Source organism: Opisthocomus hoazin, chromosome 1 (assembly GCF_030867145.1).
Source record: "Opisthocomus hoazin isolate bOpiHoa1 chromosome 1, bOpiHoa1.hap1, whole genome shotgun sequence".
NCBI lineage: Eukaryota > Metazoa > Chordata > Aves > Opisthocomiformes > Opisthocomidae > Opisthocomus > Opisthocomus hoazin.
In genome coordinates this window covers 148,995,967-149,010,185 of record NC_134414.1, presented here as the reverse complement: position 1 = coordinate 149,010,185, position 14,219 = coordinate 148,995,967, and the positions used below count along the sequence as shown (strand labels likewise).

General features: G+C 44.8%; 1 protein-coding gene across 3 annotated transcripts in view; it reads left to right on the top strand.

The window, feature by feature from the left end:
* TEAD4 (TEA domain transcription factor 4) overlaps positions 1-13,849 on the top strand; it is a 62,150-nt gene extending 48,301 nt beyond the window's left edge. For 2 of the 3 annotated variants that reach the window (XM_075440983.1, XM_075440966.1), the window contains exons 9-11: positions 9,400-9,540; positions 11,010-11,201; positions 13,615-13,849. In XM_075440983.1, the coding sequence (XP_075297098.1) occupies positions 9,400-9,540; positions 11,010-11,201; positions 13,615-13,728 (447 nt within the window). In that variant the 3' untranslated portion in view covers positions 13,729-13,849. The remainder of the gene's footprint in view (positions 1-9,399; positions 9,541-11,009; positions 11,202-13,614) is intronic. The other variant, XM_009937848.2, reaches the window with a different exon arrangement.
* The last annotated feature ends 370 nt before the right edge of the window (positions 13,850-14,219 follow it).

Sequence of the window (14,219 nt, the reverse complement as noted above, 5' to 3'; positions counted from 1 at the left end):
TGCCCTACTAAGAACTGCCTGGAAAAGGAAACAGAAGTCTGATGTGACGGACGAAAGGAAAAAGAGTGAGAGGGGATAGCTTCTAAGAAATGGTCCTTGGAAAAGTAGGAGCTGTGAAAGCTGCTTCCTGCTGCGGGGTAGGGATCTAAGGAAAGTCTTCATGTCAAGGTGAAGAGCGCTGGCTTCTGTGTGGTATCACTCTGAGGTGCTTTAGAAGTTTCAGAAAACCAAAGGAAGAGCTTAGAGTGAGTCGTTATGTAGAGAGAATAAAAGGCTTTGAATTCCTTGACTTGAGGAGAGAAATCATCATGAAATTGTCGTGTAGCGCAACAGTGATTTTATTTACCAAAACTGTTAGTGCGCTTTTGTGCCTGTGGAGTTGGATTTGGGGGTTGTGTGTGTGTTTGTTTTTTTAATATCAGAAGGATAAATGTGGCCTATGCATCATGTCAGACCAACCTAAGCTAGGCTTTTGAAGAATGTATGTGGTGGGATGTCATTAAGTTGGACTCTTTCTGGGCCCACGTGAGGTGTCTGGTGTTCAGAGGGTAGCGACTCGGTGAAATATGGATTGCATAAAGAGATGTGACATAGGATTTGAAACACCTTTACTCCAAAGTCATGATGCCCTGGGGCTCTGCATCTGTACACTTCTAATGAGAGTGATATTTCTGGGCTTGGTTTAATATTTTGGTTTTCTGATTCTTTTCTTGGTAGCTTGCATTGTTGAATCCCATCTGGAGTTAACATCAGGTTTTATTGGTGGAAACACTACAGGCTGTCACTTACAAATATGCTGAGTTTACAAGGCAAGTAATTGATTGAATGGAAGGTGCTACGGCTTTTAAGGAGTAAATCGTTCGGTCTTGTATTTTTGTTTCTCGGTGTAGACAGTGGTAGGGGATGAAAACACCATTCCTCATGCCACATTCTGGATGAGAAGGGATTGGGGCACTTAGGAGTTGCACTGTGTTTCATTGTGTTTTATGTTAATCCTGCAGTAAGACTCCAGCTAGGATCTATAAGGCAATATAACTGAAGCAGTTCAAAAAAAACTTTTGCTCCAGAAAATTTGGACTTTTTTGAGGAAAACTCAAAATCTTTTTGTTGCAAAACTTTGTATTCAGCCTGCCTGAAATGCTGTGGTAATGCAGCCTTACACTTAAACAAAGCATGTGAGCATGCCTGTAGTGCACCGTGCTACACGTGTCGTGGGACTGCCAGAGTGTGGTGTATTGCAATAGATGTGTGTAGTGCAGCCCCCCACCAATAAACACTTTTCACAGATAAGGCAATGTGATTTAAAAAAAAAGTTTAATAGAAGAAAACTGCATTTCAGCTGAGATTTTTATACCCCTGTGTGTTTTTATACCTGTGTAACGGTATATGCTAGGGTGCTTTTTCATTTTGCTGCCTGATTGCTGTGGACAGCTATATAAATATACTGTTCATGTCTGAAGATGTGTTGGATAAAGCAGTTACTACACTGTTCAATTTATAGCGTCTTTTCAGGATAAAAGTGTTATCCAAAAGCAAATTACCAATAATCTTAAACTTGGTGCGTAGAGTTAACTACCTGATGGGATGTTGTGAGACATGAAGATATGATTCATTTTTCAAAGGTTCTGAATTGAAGTGGTGGTTGCAGGTGACAAAGACTTAAAAAATCAAGGCATTGAAGAAGTTCTATTGTATCTATGTAGTTTTAGGCTTGAAGAACCTGAGGCAGGAACCTGCTGTTACTACAGTAAGCACTGAATATACCAGATGATCTGTTGTGCACCAGGAACCTAACTCTGAACAGCAGGGTTGGGGTTCCTTGACATCGCTGATAGCAATTAGGATCTAGTGTGACTGAGAAAGAGATGTTCGTGCTTGTTCAATGGCGCTTTAAATTATTTATACAATAGCTAAGAGTTAAAAGTTGATTAGTTTGAAACATAAGCAGTGTTTGCAATTCTTCCTTGATTTTGGCACTGGGAGTTTGATACAATGAACTAACTCTTGGACCTGGGTTGGCAGGTTGTGTATGACATCTGTGTGACATTTCTCTGTGCTCCAAGTGCATTCTAGCACACGACAATGAATGTGAGACATTAGCCTCCCAACACATGGGCAGCGGCAGCTCTGCTCTTTTCCAGTGTAATGTTATCTCCACCACCTGTTACTTGGTTCTCCCCATGAACTCCTCCTATATGCATCGTTATTAATAGTTTGGGGAAGAGGCGTTTTCAGGGCTTTGCACATTAGTAGAGCGGTGCACTTGCATCTTAAAGCTTTCAGAAGTTGTGAGACTCTGAGTGGGAGATAGAAGGAAAATGGCAAACCAGGAATTCAGGACAGGGAGTACTTTGTCCAGAGCAGCCATCTGCAGAGGGGTGGATCAGGGCAATTGCTTGGGAGACCTTTCCTGTGAATGATGAGTATATGTAGCAATTTCTTCTCGGTGATAGGCAAGCTGGACCAGTCAAATCACTGAGTGTTTTCTTTCCAGTAAATGAATTTTGTGGAAGGGGCCGAAGGGGTGGGCTGGAGAGTGCTGTCCTGCATTTGGCTTCTGTCCTGTACCAAGCAAGCCAGTCAAAACAGCAGCAGTGCAAATTCCCCTTGGCACCCTGCCCTGCCCACTGTTTGTCTTCAGTCCTGATCTGGCAGAAACTGCCTGGAGAGCAAGGAGATGGTAATTTGGTCTCCATGTCTGTTCTGTCCGAGGCACTTCTTCTGAGGCAGCGAACAAGACAGCAGCTAGCAACAGAGATTTTTCTGGTCATTGCACATTTTTTCTGAGAATGGATCTGAGCGCCCATTAATTTCACCCGCCGTCACCAGCACCACCTCCTGCCAAGTTGCTACCTTATGTCAGGGGACTCTGTCAGTGGAACTCCTTTCACCGAAGTTATTCCCCACAGTGTTCAACAGTATAGAGATTGTCGGCAGCAAAAAGCAGATTGACAGACTGAATTGCTGAGGGAATCTGTCTGCTGGGTGTCAAAATAACAGTCCTGGGGGGCTAGCCTAGTCGCAGCTAACCATACTGTTGGCAAGGCCTTCTGGTATCTTTGGCTAGCTCAGAAACTCTCCCCTTTCCCCTTTCTTGGAGGCTGAAGCTGCAGTTGCACAAGTTTTGGACTGTCCTTAAAGAATTGTTCAGCACATGCCTGTCCATTGACCATGTGGGACCTATGCACATGATACCAGCAAGCTATGGTTTCTTGTGTCATGTAATGGCATTTGGACCCTTGTCCAGTCATTGCTTTTCAAAGCCTCAGATAAGCTGAAGACTGATTCTCAAAGGTTACAGTTCTCACTGTGAAGAGTTTCAGAGAAATTTTGGTTCATAGCCTCATCCTATTGGGAATGAGGCCTTGCTTGGTAGTCAGTTGTGAAACTCAGTCCCACCAAAAATCGACAAAAATCTTGACTTAGTATGTGGCTAGGACAGTGCATAATGCCAACTTTTCTCTAAAATGTTTCTTTCTTTCTTGGGGTTGCAGAAATTGAGTGGTACACTTGAGCTCATCAGAGCTGTTTTCAGCTGCTAAGAGACTCAGATCACCAATATGAATTAAAAAAAACCCACAAAAACAAATGAACAACAAAAAAATAATACTAGCTTGTTGAGGGTTACTGTGCTCTTCCCTGAACAATTCCCTTCTCTTCTATCTAGAAATCTTGTAGGTATTTTAAAATTCTGCTTACTTCTCGGGAAAGGAGGAGATCTGGGATGTTTCCCCCCAAACAGGCAGGTCAACCCTTCTGCATGCCATATGTAGATCTATGAGATGTGCTAGATCACAGATACCTCAGTGATTGTGGTTTCAGTATGTTTGGAAGTCACCAGGCAAGCTATGGCTGTTACGCTGAAGTGTGCACAGCTTTTTGCATCCTGAACTTCCTGCACAGAAAGCCAGAACCTTGACTTTGTTAGGTAAAGTAATATGGTCCAGTTGGTGGCTCATGACTCAGATTTAGCTTGTAATATGTCTCATCTATTTGATCTTCTTCTCTTCTTTGCCCTTGAAGAGATGGAGAACAGCTATTTGAGTACTGGACACCCCAACCAGCTGCTGCTGCCCCTGTTGCTAGCAGTGGCTAGTAGGAGCCTGGGAGGCAAGGCGTCTCAGCCCATTGGCTATGGACTTCCCTAAATCCTGACTATGTCTCCTTTGACTGCCTAGGCTGGGGTAAGGAACATATTCAAGAGTTATCTCACTTGTTGGACACACTAGAGCATTTGCAAGTGAGGAGCTGAGGCACCTAGGTTCTAGTCTCCAGGTCTGGATCACATCCAGTTATGTATTCAACAAGTCCATGCATTCCCAGACTATAACGTGAAGATTAGCGTTCCTATTTGATGAAGTGCTGGGAAGATGAATTTCCTTGATAATCACTATTATTCCCTTGTATCTTTGAGAGATGGAATGTACTGGACAGAGTAAAGCAGACTTTTTTCTGCTCACCTTGGACGCTCACCCCAGGATTCGGTGTGCTTGGACATAAGGTTTTCTTTAGAGAAGGAAACTCTGAAAGTGAAGAGAAAGTAAGAGTCCCTTCCTGAAAGGTGCAGTGTGGTTTCTAGTCCTGACAGCCTAGGTGTTGCAAGGTGCTTATAGGAATCTAAGCATGGAGGCTGTAGCATTTTTAGATGTTGAGTTAAAAGCAGTAGCTCTTTTGGCCGGTAGAGACCCCATGAGGTGCAGTGGAATTTTGTCCCAGTGCAATCCCGGGAAGTTTAACTGCACCCATTAGTGATTTACCTCAGTGTCCACTTGACATTTAGAAGTGAATTTGGCTATGGCAGATAATAGTGGTTTTCCTCAATTTCCTGTCTTGTCTCCCTTCAGGAGGCAATCATCTCCATAGCAGGGAAAGCCAACAAATTGGAGTTCTGCTCCTGAGCAGTTCTTTGGTCTCATATTCATGTGCATCATTGCCATTTTCACTTAACATGAATAAACCAGGTTGCAAATAATTCAAGAGCAGATACATGTGTGCTAAATAATCTCTGGTAGGCAGTAACTTCCATGAGAGAGTGGGAAACAGCAGCTATAAGTAAGTAAATAAGCTGTAACCGTAAGGCCAGCGGTATCCGTCTGAGGTGCTGCAGCTCCATTCTCCTGCAAATGGGAGCTGGAGCCCTCAGCTCGCTGCTGCTGTCATTCCCTGGAGCTGCTGAAATTCCATGTCTGTGTGTTTATGGGCTCAGATTTTCAGAGGTGACAGAAGGTGGTGGGTGCAGAGCTCTTGTTGACTGACCACCCGAAGACAGTCTGAGAGTCCTAGTCCATAATATGGGGCGTGCTTTAGGATAAAACATGCGGTGTAAACATCAGGGAGTTCCAGCATGACCCCATTGCCTCACTGCGACAGGGCTTCCAGGAACCTGATTGTACGTAATGGTAGTGAATGGCGGTGACCCGCTTAATTCAAACACTATTAACATAGTTTTGCCTACTGCCAAATAGTTTAATGTTGATTAATTGGATGTTAACTAGCTGTGAAATTATACAGTCTGGTCGTTTGATGGTAGACCTGCCAAATTGTGGAGGCACCTAGAATGGCTGCTTAGGACTGGTAGAGCTTTTCTCATGAAGTGGAACCAACATCTTTCTGCTTTGCCTCATATTGACTGCACTTATTTTTTAATTTACCATTAAGAGTTTAGAGGAATGAACTTAGTGAGACCCATAAAATGTTTTTCTGGTTCTGCACTGAGGGCCTCCGCTATGTTTATGTAGCAGTGGTCCAACCAAGCTTCTATCGCCTTGACCTTTGTTCTTTTGACTCAGTGGAACAACTTCTCTGGAAAAGCAGAATTGGGCCGATACATTGTGTTTGTCACCCCCAAGGGAAATAGCTGAACAATATTGTGAAGGGCTCCTAGTCTGGTTCCTCTTTGGAGAAGGGAAGGAATTAATCTTTATTCAGACAGACGGAGTATGGGTCAAATAAACAATACAGTTAGTTGCATTGACATGTAAATGAGCAGTACAGTAACTCAGTAAAAACCTAAGCCAGAATAGAGTAGCATTGCTACTCTCTAATACATGTATGTTTGTAGTGTGAACAAAGTAGCTTCATAACTAGGGAGGGGAAAATTTGATAGCAAGGACTTCAGCATGACCATAATAATTCACTTGGCAACCTGAATTATGATAAAGTCTGTAAACGCCTGTGCCTTGTTCCTGTTGATACCTGTGCTACCAGGTTAAAGTGAGCCTGGGTTTGCCCACATACGCTACTTCAGTGTAGACAGACCATTGGAGTGTAACAGTGCCTTACAGTCGTTCAGGTGGTCGTGACAGTGCAAAAGCTTCCAGTGTTTCTCCAGCTGCTGTTTCCAAGTCTTGTGCCAAAGTTATCAGTATCTCAGTGACGCAAATGTGAATGAAGTGAAATGATTTTTGAAAAAGTTTTAAATCCATATTGTTTTACTGATACATTTTAACATGTGTGCCCAAATCTGTTTTCAGCTTGGTGAGGAGGCAGAAAACTATGGGGGCAAAAAGGGATAAGTATTTAAGAGAAGTCAGGAACCTATTCAGCTGGATAAATTGTTTTGTGAAGCTATCCTCTAAGGAGAAGCAATCATGAGAATAAAATGATTGCCAGCTTCGTACAACTATCTCCTGATAAATCAGAAGATGCTCTTGAATATATAGTATGCAGGAGATGACAAATTTAGGAAAACATAAAGGGATGAGTGCACAGCTGGTGTAAACTGGTACGGGTGTATTATGTGTGTAGGGCTAAGCGTATTCACAAGGGTTGAAGATCTGTCACTGCTTCAGAGGGAGGGGCTCTGCTTAAAAGGGGGAGTCACAGGGAAGAAGGCAAACCATTCTGACAAATGGACTTCCTTTCATCCATCATCTGTGGTGAAGATGGTACAACTGCTAAGGATTTTTGTAGAAACCGTGAGAAACAACACAGTCGTTTTGGAGAGTGATTTGTGATCACATATGTGAATACTGTGCCGTTATGCTCTCCATTGAGAGCAGAGCGAGCAGAGTGAAAGCTGTACGTCCGTCCCTAATGCTGCCAGTGTTGATGCGAACATTGGAGCGTTCTGTCACCTTGCCTGGACTGAATCTTTCTCCCACTAGAATCACCTGAATGTTACAACTGCTAGTCTAGGAGACACCCCAGGAGATGCATTGCCCACTGAACTTCATGAAAAACCTATTCTAAATCTGTCTTTCACTTGTTTCTGAGTTTGTACTTTAAAAAAAAAATCATGGTAATTGGATTTTATTGGTTTGTTTGCTTGAATCTTCTGTGGCTTCATTTGTCTAATGCAGATGGCAGTTTTTCTCTCAGTGCAAACATGTGTGCACAATGGCACAGTGGTAGCGATGCCCCAGTGTTGTGCCAAGTGGAAAATGGAATTGGATTTTCTGAAATGGGAGATGTTTTGTTTTCTTTTCTTCACCACCTCCTCCTTCACGCACCTGAAGTGGCAAGTTAACAGCCATGGGAACTGGATTGAATGGAAATACTGCACATTGTTACATGGCTGCTCTTCCTGCAGTGCTTGTGGCCTCACGACTGGAAAAATGATGATTTCTTCTGTGGCAAGAACTCTGTGTGATGGGAGCTGCTGGTGAGCGTTGTGGTACAGAGGTGGCCCAGCCCGACTGTCTAGGGGCAAAGCTTTTAACTTCAAAGGAATGACAACAAAGCGTGGCTTCTGGCAGGTTACTCGGTACCACTGTAGTTCCTCAAACCCAACATTCACTAGAAGAAGCAGTCCTGCCTTCTGCTCTCCCTGTTGCTGCCTATCTTCCCAACACACGTTCGTTGTCTGAAGATACTTCTGAGTCCGGTCAGGTAGCTGATCCCGGTGAGAACTCGCTGAGCAATTCCCCAGCGAGTCTTGCAATCCGGCTGCGGAAGCATTTGTGTCAGTGAGGGAGGAACGGGGAGGCACAGACTGCTCTGGGACAGTGAGACTGCTCGCTCTCGGTCTGAGGACTGGCTCGGTGTTAACTGAACTACAACTCTGAGGAGCAGTTTCCCAAGAGGCTTAAGCCAACCTGAGTGCATTGCAGTCTTTGTGCCCTCAGCTTTTGTGTGTGTTCTCACCTCTTCCAGCCCCTGCAGCTTTGTGGGGATCCAAGTGAGCTCTCTTGTCTGACTGAAGGGTAACCCACCGAAACCACAGCAAAATTTGTTTTGGCTGGGATCAGCTCTCTCATCTGGCTAATCATGGCATCATACAACTGCTAATAGTGGCACAGAGGCAGCAGCAAGCTTTTGTGGGTAGGGATGGTGAGAAGGCTGGACTGGCACTTTGTAGATTGACTTAAACCTCTTGTGAAGTTGCTGCTTAAGAGACATGAGCTAAGAGTATTATCTCATGGCAGAGACAGGTATTTTGTATGGCAAAGAAAAGCGGGATTCATTGTTGAGGTGGTCCAGTTCCAAGGCTACCATTGCTTGTCCTAAGCGCTGCTCTAGATCTCGAATAAAAAACCTTTGCTGACATGAGCTGAGAAAACCATGCTAGGATGGCATCTAACACAGTCCTGTTCCCACTGTATCCACTGTAGCAGGAATACACTTTCTTCAGCTTCCTGTTTTCCTGGGATCAGCAGGAAGAATAGAATAATCTGAAGTAACCTGTGGGAACTGACTGCTTTTCTGCTGATGTAAGCTAGCTCCTGGGCTTGTGGAGTACCGAGAAGCTCTGCCCGTTTAGTTTTGAAAGGGAGGAAGCTGAGCTGGGCATTCCCACACAGGCTTTGTGTGTTCAGAGCTGCCGGGAAGCCCCTCATCGTTCCATGAGCGTGGTTTGAATGACCTCTGGTGGAAGCTTCAGACAAACAGGAGTTGTAGGAGTTGGGTCCCAACGTGAGGCTTTGCGCGCGCGTGTGTGTGTACTCACACGTTCCTTCTCTCTGCTCTGTCTCTTTCCCCTTACCTGCATATCCAGGGTGGAAAAGCTGTACTACACTTGCCATACCCTTATTTTTCCTCCTTAGTGAGGCAGCCCAGCCTAGCCTGTCTGCTGCATTGCTCTGTCTCTGCAGTGCCCTCCTGTCTGCTCTCCACGTGCTTTGTGAGTACCTCTGCGCTGTCCTGGCACTGTGTAGGTGTGGTAAATATCAGCAAAGGCAAGGGGCTGTGTCGTATGTTTTTAATGTTAAGAGGATATTCCACCAGATTTCCCCAATGGGTATGCAAATCCCCAGCACCAGTTTTTGGAGCGGGAACTTGGTGCATGCTTTTCATATTTCCCCTGCGTGCTTGATGCACATTGATCTGCTTAAGGAGCTTTGGACACTCCAATACCTTACAGTCTTGGCTATGCAAGACCCCTTTAGGTAATGGTGAAAAAACGCCACAACCATCTATTGATAACCATCTATTTTTCTTGCGTTTTTTTTTTTCTGACAGGCTGATTTGAACACCAATATTGAAGATGAATCCAGATCTTTCTATGGCGTTTCCAGCCAATACGAGAGCCCAGAAAACATGGTCATTACCTGTTCCACCAAAGTGTGTTCCTTTGGAAAGCAGGTGGTGGAGAAAGTGGAGGTAGGGAGCAGACTCCTGCGTGCAAGGTTCTTTCTGGCTGCTGTTTTGTCACTTTGAGTATTTGCATCCTGTGTGTATCTCCAGGCAAAATATATCCCATGCTTGTTGTCAGGGAGATGAATGCCATAGATTATTATTTCTGAGACACGCAGGTGTAAGATTGCTCCAGCCAGCATCATGGCCTTGTTGCAGGACTTCATCGAAGGTCTGGTAGTGTTTGCTGTTTTTAACTTAAATCTCAGTTTCTGAAGACATAATTCACATAATATCTGAGATGCTCAGCTCTGGTGATTCTCTGGGGTGTTTTGGGGAGCAGAGAAAAGCTAGGAAACCCTTTTTTTTGTACTCCAGAAAGGTGAAAACAGGCAAAACCATAGGCAAAAAAAAAAAAGGGCAACACCTCACTCTCATCAGTGTTTTTAAACAGATCATTTATAGACTATAGCTATTAATTGATAGACTGTAAGAATTTAGACTACAATCTTACGAGTTTATGAGGCTTATCTTAGTGTTTGTACATGTACAGCTTGACAACAGGGGAGCTGCATAATTATGCATATATCTGGCACTGAGGAAATTCTTTCTGATGCCACGTTCAGCTGCTAAGAGAGCTGCTCCGACTCTCAATGAGCCTTTAGATGCCAGCGGAGCGGCTGCGTGCAGAACACCAGGTGTTCTCGTGTCAGCGGTCAGTTCAAGCTGCATCCTTCCCCGAGGCCCGTCTCCAGTCCTGTGACAGCCAAGGCTGACATCTGGTTATCTATTTGCTTGGTGGGATAGACAGGCCAAAGAAAGGTGTCATGGTGCATGGGACAGGAGACCAAGCTCTTGGGGTGAAAGGAGGCAACAGGCACTTAAGGGTCTGCTGTGAGATGATAGAATCCAGCCTCAGCTTTTGTTCAAAGCAAGATGAAATGTACAGGAGCTGAGATGTGAATGTGAACAAAAATGCCCCTCTGCAACACTGGCCAGACCCTCTCCTAGGGGTGAGCAGAGATACTACATTCTCTCTCATGGGTGCCAGAAGGCTTTAGTCCTTCCCAGCTGTGAAGCATCCTGACCATACGATTACCGTCATTACCAGGAGCTTCCTGGCCTTGCTGAAGCAGTAGTTTTGAACTTTTTCAGTTTATCCACACCTGATATTTTTCCAGGAGAGATGCAGACCACAGTATAGCTGACAACTGATCTGTTCCTGTTAGTTACCTTTCATAGCTCCTTGGCAGTTTGCTGCTCGTAAACTGGAACGCACTGTTCCAAAGAAAAAAGAAATCAAAGAGATTAGAGGGCTCAAGGAGACTGACCCTGGTGCGAAGTACTGTAGGGGAGTGATTAATCAGCTCATTACTGTTAGTAAAATGACTTGAAAATGCCATTATAATTTTTCTGTTCTGAGTCCCCTTATGTGATGAACACTACTGATGTGATGACATCAGCCCCGTATGTCCCTCTTGTGTTTTGCATTGCAGACAGAGTATGCACGCTATGAAAATGGACACTATTCCTATCGCATTCACCGTTCCCCTCTCTGCGAATACATGATAAACTTCATTCATAAACTCAAGCACCTTCCTGAGAAGTATATGATGAACAGTGTGCTGGAGAACTTTACTATCTTACAGGTGGGACTTTCAGCTGTTTTCGTTGGAGCTTGGAAACATGTAAGCCCCATGCAGGAGTTCACTGTTGTGAGTCAAAGCAGATTTCCTTTTACCGCTCAGCATCTAATTGAATTTAGTATCTCTCACGTGTATTGCACCTCAAGACCATTTATGGAGCTCTAGAGATAGTAACTCATGCAGAGAAGCAGCAGAAGAACTTGAGAGACCTGAGTAAGAGAGAAAAAAAAAAAAAAGGGAAAGGGAGAACTCATGAGGCAGCGAGATAAAGATGCAGAAGTCAGTGAAGGAAATGCTCATTCCGCTACTGGACGAACGTTGAGGTACTTTCTGTGCCCTGGCCCTTTTTGCAAGGTAAAAACAAACCAAGAGCACTGTTACATGGCTGTGTCATGGGAAGAGTTCTTCACTGACCAGGTGGGACAAAAAGCGCGTTTTCCTCTTTCCTGGAAAGAATACGGAGGCATGTAAAGGAAAGGACATATTGGGGGAAGCTCTGTCACACCTTCATGAATCACTGCAGCCTCTAGGCAGGGCAGTACTACAAGGCTACACCTAGTATATTTGCATCAGTGTCTGTGTTATACCAGGAGCCTTTCCAGGCTTGGATGCAGCCTAAATTTGGGAAGAGGGCAAAGACAGCTTAAAAGGTAGACTTTGCTAGTGGACTGAGTTCTGTGCTCACCTCTACAAGACGTGTCACAGATCTCTGCCCAGATAACCTGAGGTTGCATAAGTAGAAGAGGTGTTAGAGGCTGTACGAAAGAATGGAAATCAAGTGGTCTTCAGTCCATCCTCTGGGGATCTTGTGGGACTTGGCGACTCATTGCTCTGTGGCTCAGGTACTTCAGCTATAAAACAATGTTAAGAATGTCCTCGCATTATTAACCTCACACAACATTAATAATATACCTCCCAAGGCTTTAGGAGGCTTTAGGCTTCTATGTTTGTACTAAGATCTTTAACATCTGGAAGAAAAGATGAGTATAAATGCTAAGGGTTTTTTTAGATAAGCAATAGCACGAAGTGGGCAGGGACAGAGAGATGGAAGGACTGTGTGCTGTAATCCATACTGAGGAACGCTGTAACTGCTTGATGCATGTTTCATTCCTCAGTCAGGCCAGCGCTTGCTGTAAATTTTATGAAAAAAAATGTCATATAGTTATACTTCCTCTGGGGCTTTATGTTTTGAGTACTCTCATGTCCTTGCCTTGCCTCTTGTCACAGAGAGGCGTGTCTCATGTGGGTGCTGGCACAGCCTTCTATATATTGCCTTGCAGTCCTGCTCCCTGCGCAGCAGGCTGAGCATTTTCCACGCCCCACTCCCCGCTGGGGAGCTGAAGAGTGGTCGTGCTTAATGCAAAGCATGCTGCTAGTGCTCAGTCCCCACTGCCAACAGACCGAAATCAGGCTGCTAAAATTAATAAGCAAGTTTGAAAACAGCTATTTTCTTTCTGTTTTCACAAGAATGGTTGGGCTTTGGTACAGTTGAAGCCTCCAGCTGGTATGTGTTTCTTCTGCAGCTGAGTTGGTGTTAACTGCTGATAAAAATGTATCTCCTCCAGCAGGAGAGAACTGCTTGAAGCTTTAGCTATGGCACAAACTCAGATGACAACAGTGTGCAGAGTTGTGCACTGACAGAGAGAGGGAAGCTGAGCTAGGAGCTCTGGGTGCAACGTTTTGCTTATCCCTGCCATGTGGTGTAGGCAGTGCATGCTTCTGAAACTAGGACAGCTCTGTTCCATCACCGTGCTGCTGACACTGAGTCACACTGCAGAGAAGCTAAGGTTCCTGAGGGCCCATAGGAAGGAAAATGGAAAAAAAGGAGCTTCTATAAGAATGCATGAGTGTAGCAGCCATCCTTCTGCTGACATCTACAGTGGGATGGGAGGTGTAATGGAGTTAAATCTGTCAGTCTTGTGTAAAATGAGTTATACTCTGACATCCTCATGGTCTGGGCCTACCTCTGACAAGCAGGAGCAGATGGAGGGAAAGAACTGTTCATAGCTGTGGTGTATCAACACATATGTGAGCAGGAGTGGATGTGCTACAGGAGGTGGCCTCTCTATACCCAACAAACAGAGCAAAAAGAGATTTTCTGTGAAACACCTTCTCTTTGCTGAAATCTCTTAACACCAGGGGGTGGGGAGTAGAGGACCTAGTGGGCCTGCTGCCACTTATGTGGTCACTGCTTGGTCACAGCTTTCTTTTCTGCACAGTGGACTCTCTTCACCTCCCTGTCTCTTCACTCCATTGTAGTCCTGATGCTGTGAAAGTGCTTTGCTTGGGTGTGTGAGCACGTAGAGTGGGGGTTGTGGTGGCCAAGCTGTGTATCCTTCCTGTGCTTCTCTGTTCTTTGCCTATTACTGGCGTTTTGCTCTATGTTAAATGTGTTGGAATATGTAAGCAGAGAAACAGCAGTTGCCATCTCAGCTTCTTCTCCTTTTCTGTCTAGGTTGTGACAAACAGGGACACACAGGAGACCTTGCTGTGCATAGCATATGTTTTTGAGGTGTCAACTAGTGACCACGGTGCCCAGCATCACATCTACCGGCTGGTGAAGGACTAGAGACTCTGGCCTGAGTCGACCATGGGATGCATGTCTAAGAAAAAAGCCCGTGCTTGAACAACCCCTGCCCCTTCATACCAAACTGAAAAATAAACTGCAGATATTGTGTATTTTCAGAAAAGCACCTCTGAGCTGTTTTGTGATTGACAAGGTCAAATAAGTTTGTATCATCTCCAGGTTTGTGCAAATGGGGAAAAGACATGGAGTCAAAGAAAGAGACGAATAACTGCGTAAGGGTTTCACCACAAACAGCATCTTCTGGAGTGTATTTCCCACAGAGCACACACAGGGTGTGATCGTACACATAAAAGGGGTGGTACGCACCTGCGCGTACAGGTAGGGCAATGGCAGCCGCTTCCGCAGGATTGACCACGTGGGCAGGTTGAAAATGTTCATGCTACATCTGGTCTGAGTGCGTGTACTCACATGCGTTCATTTGTAGGTGAGCACATGAACAGATATGCTTACCATACATTTATATGGATGTCAGT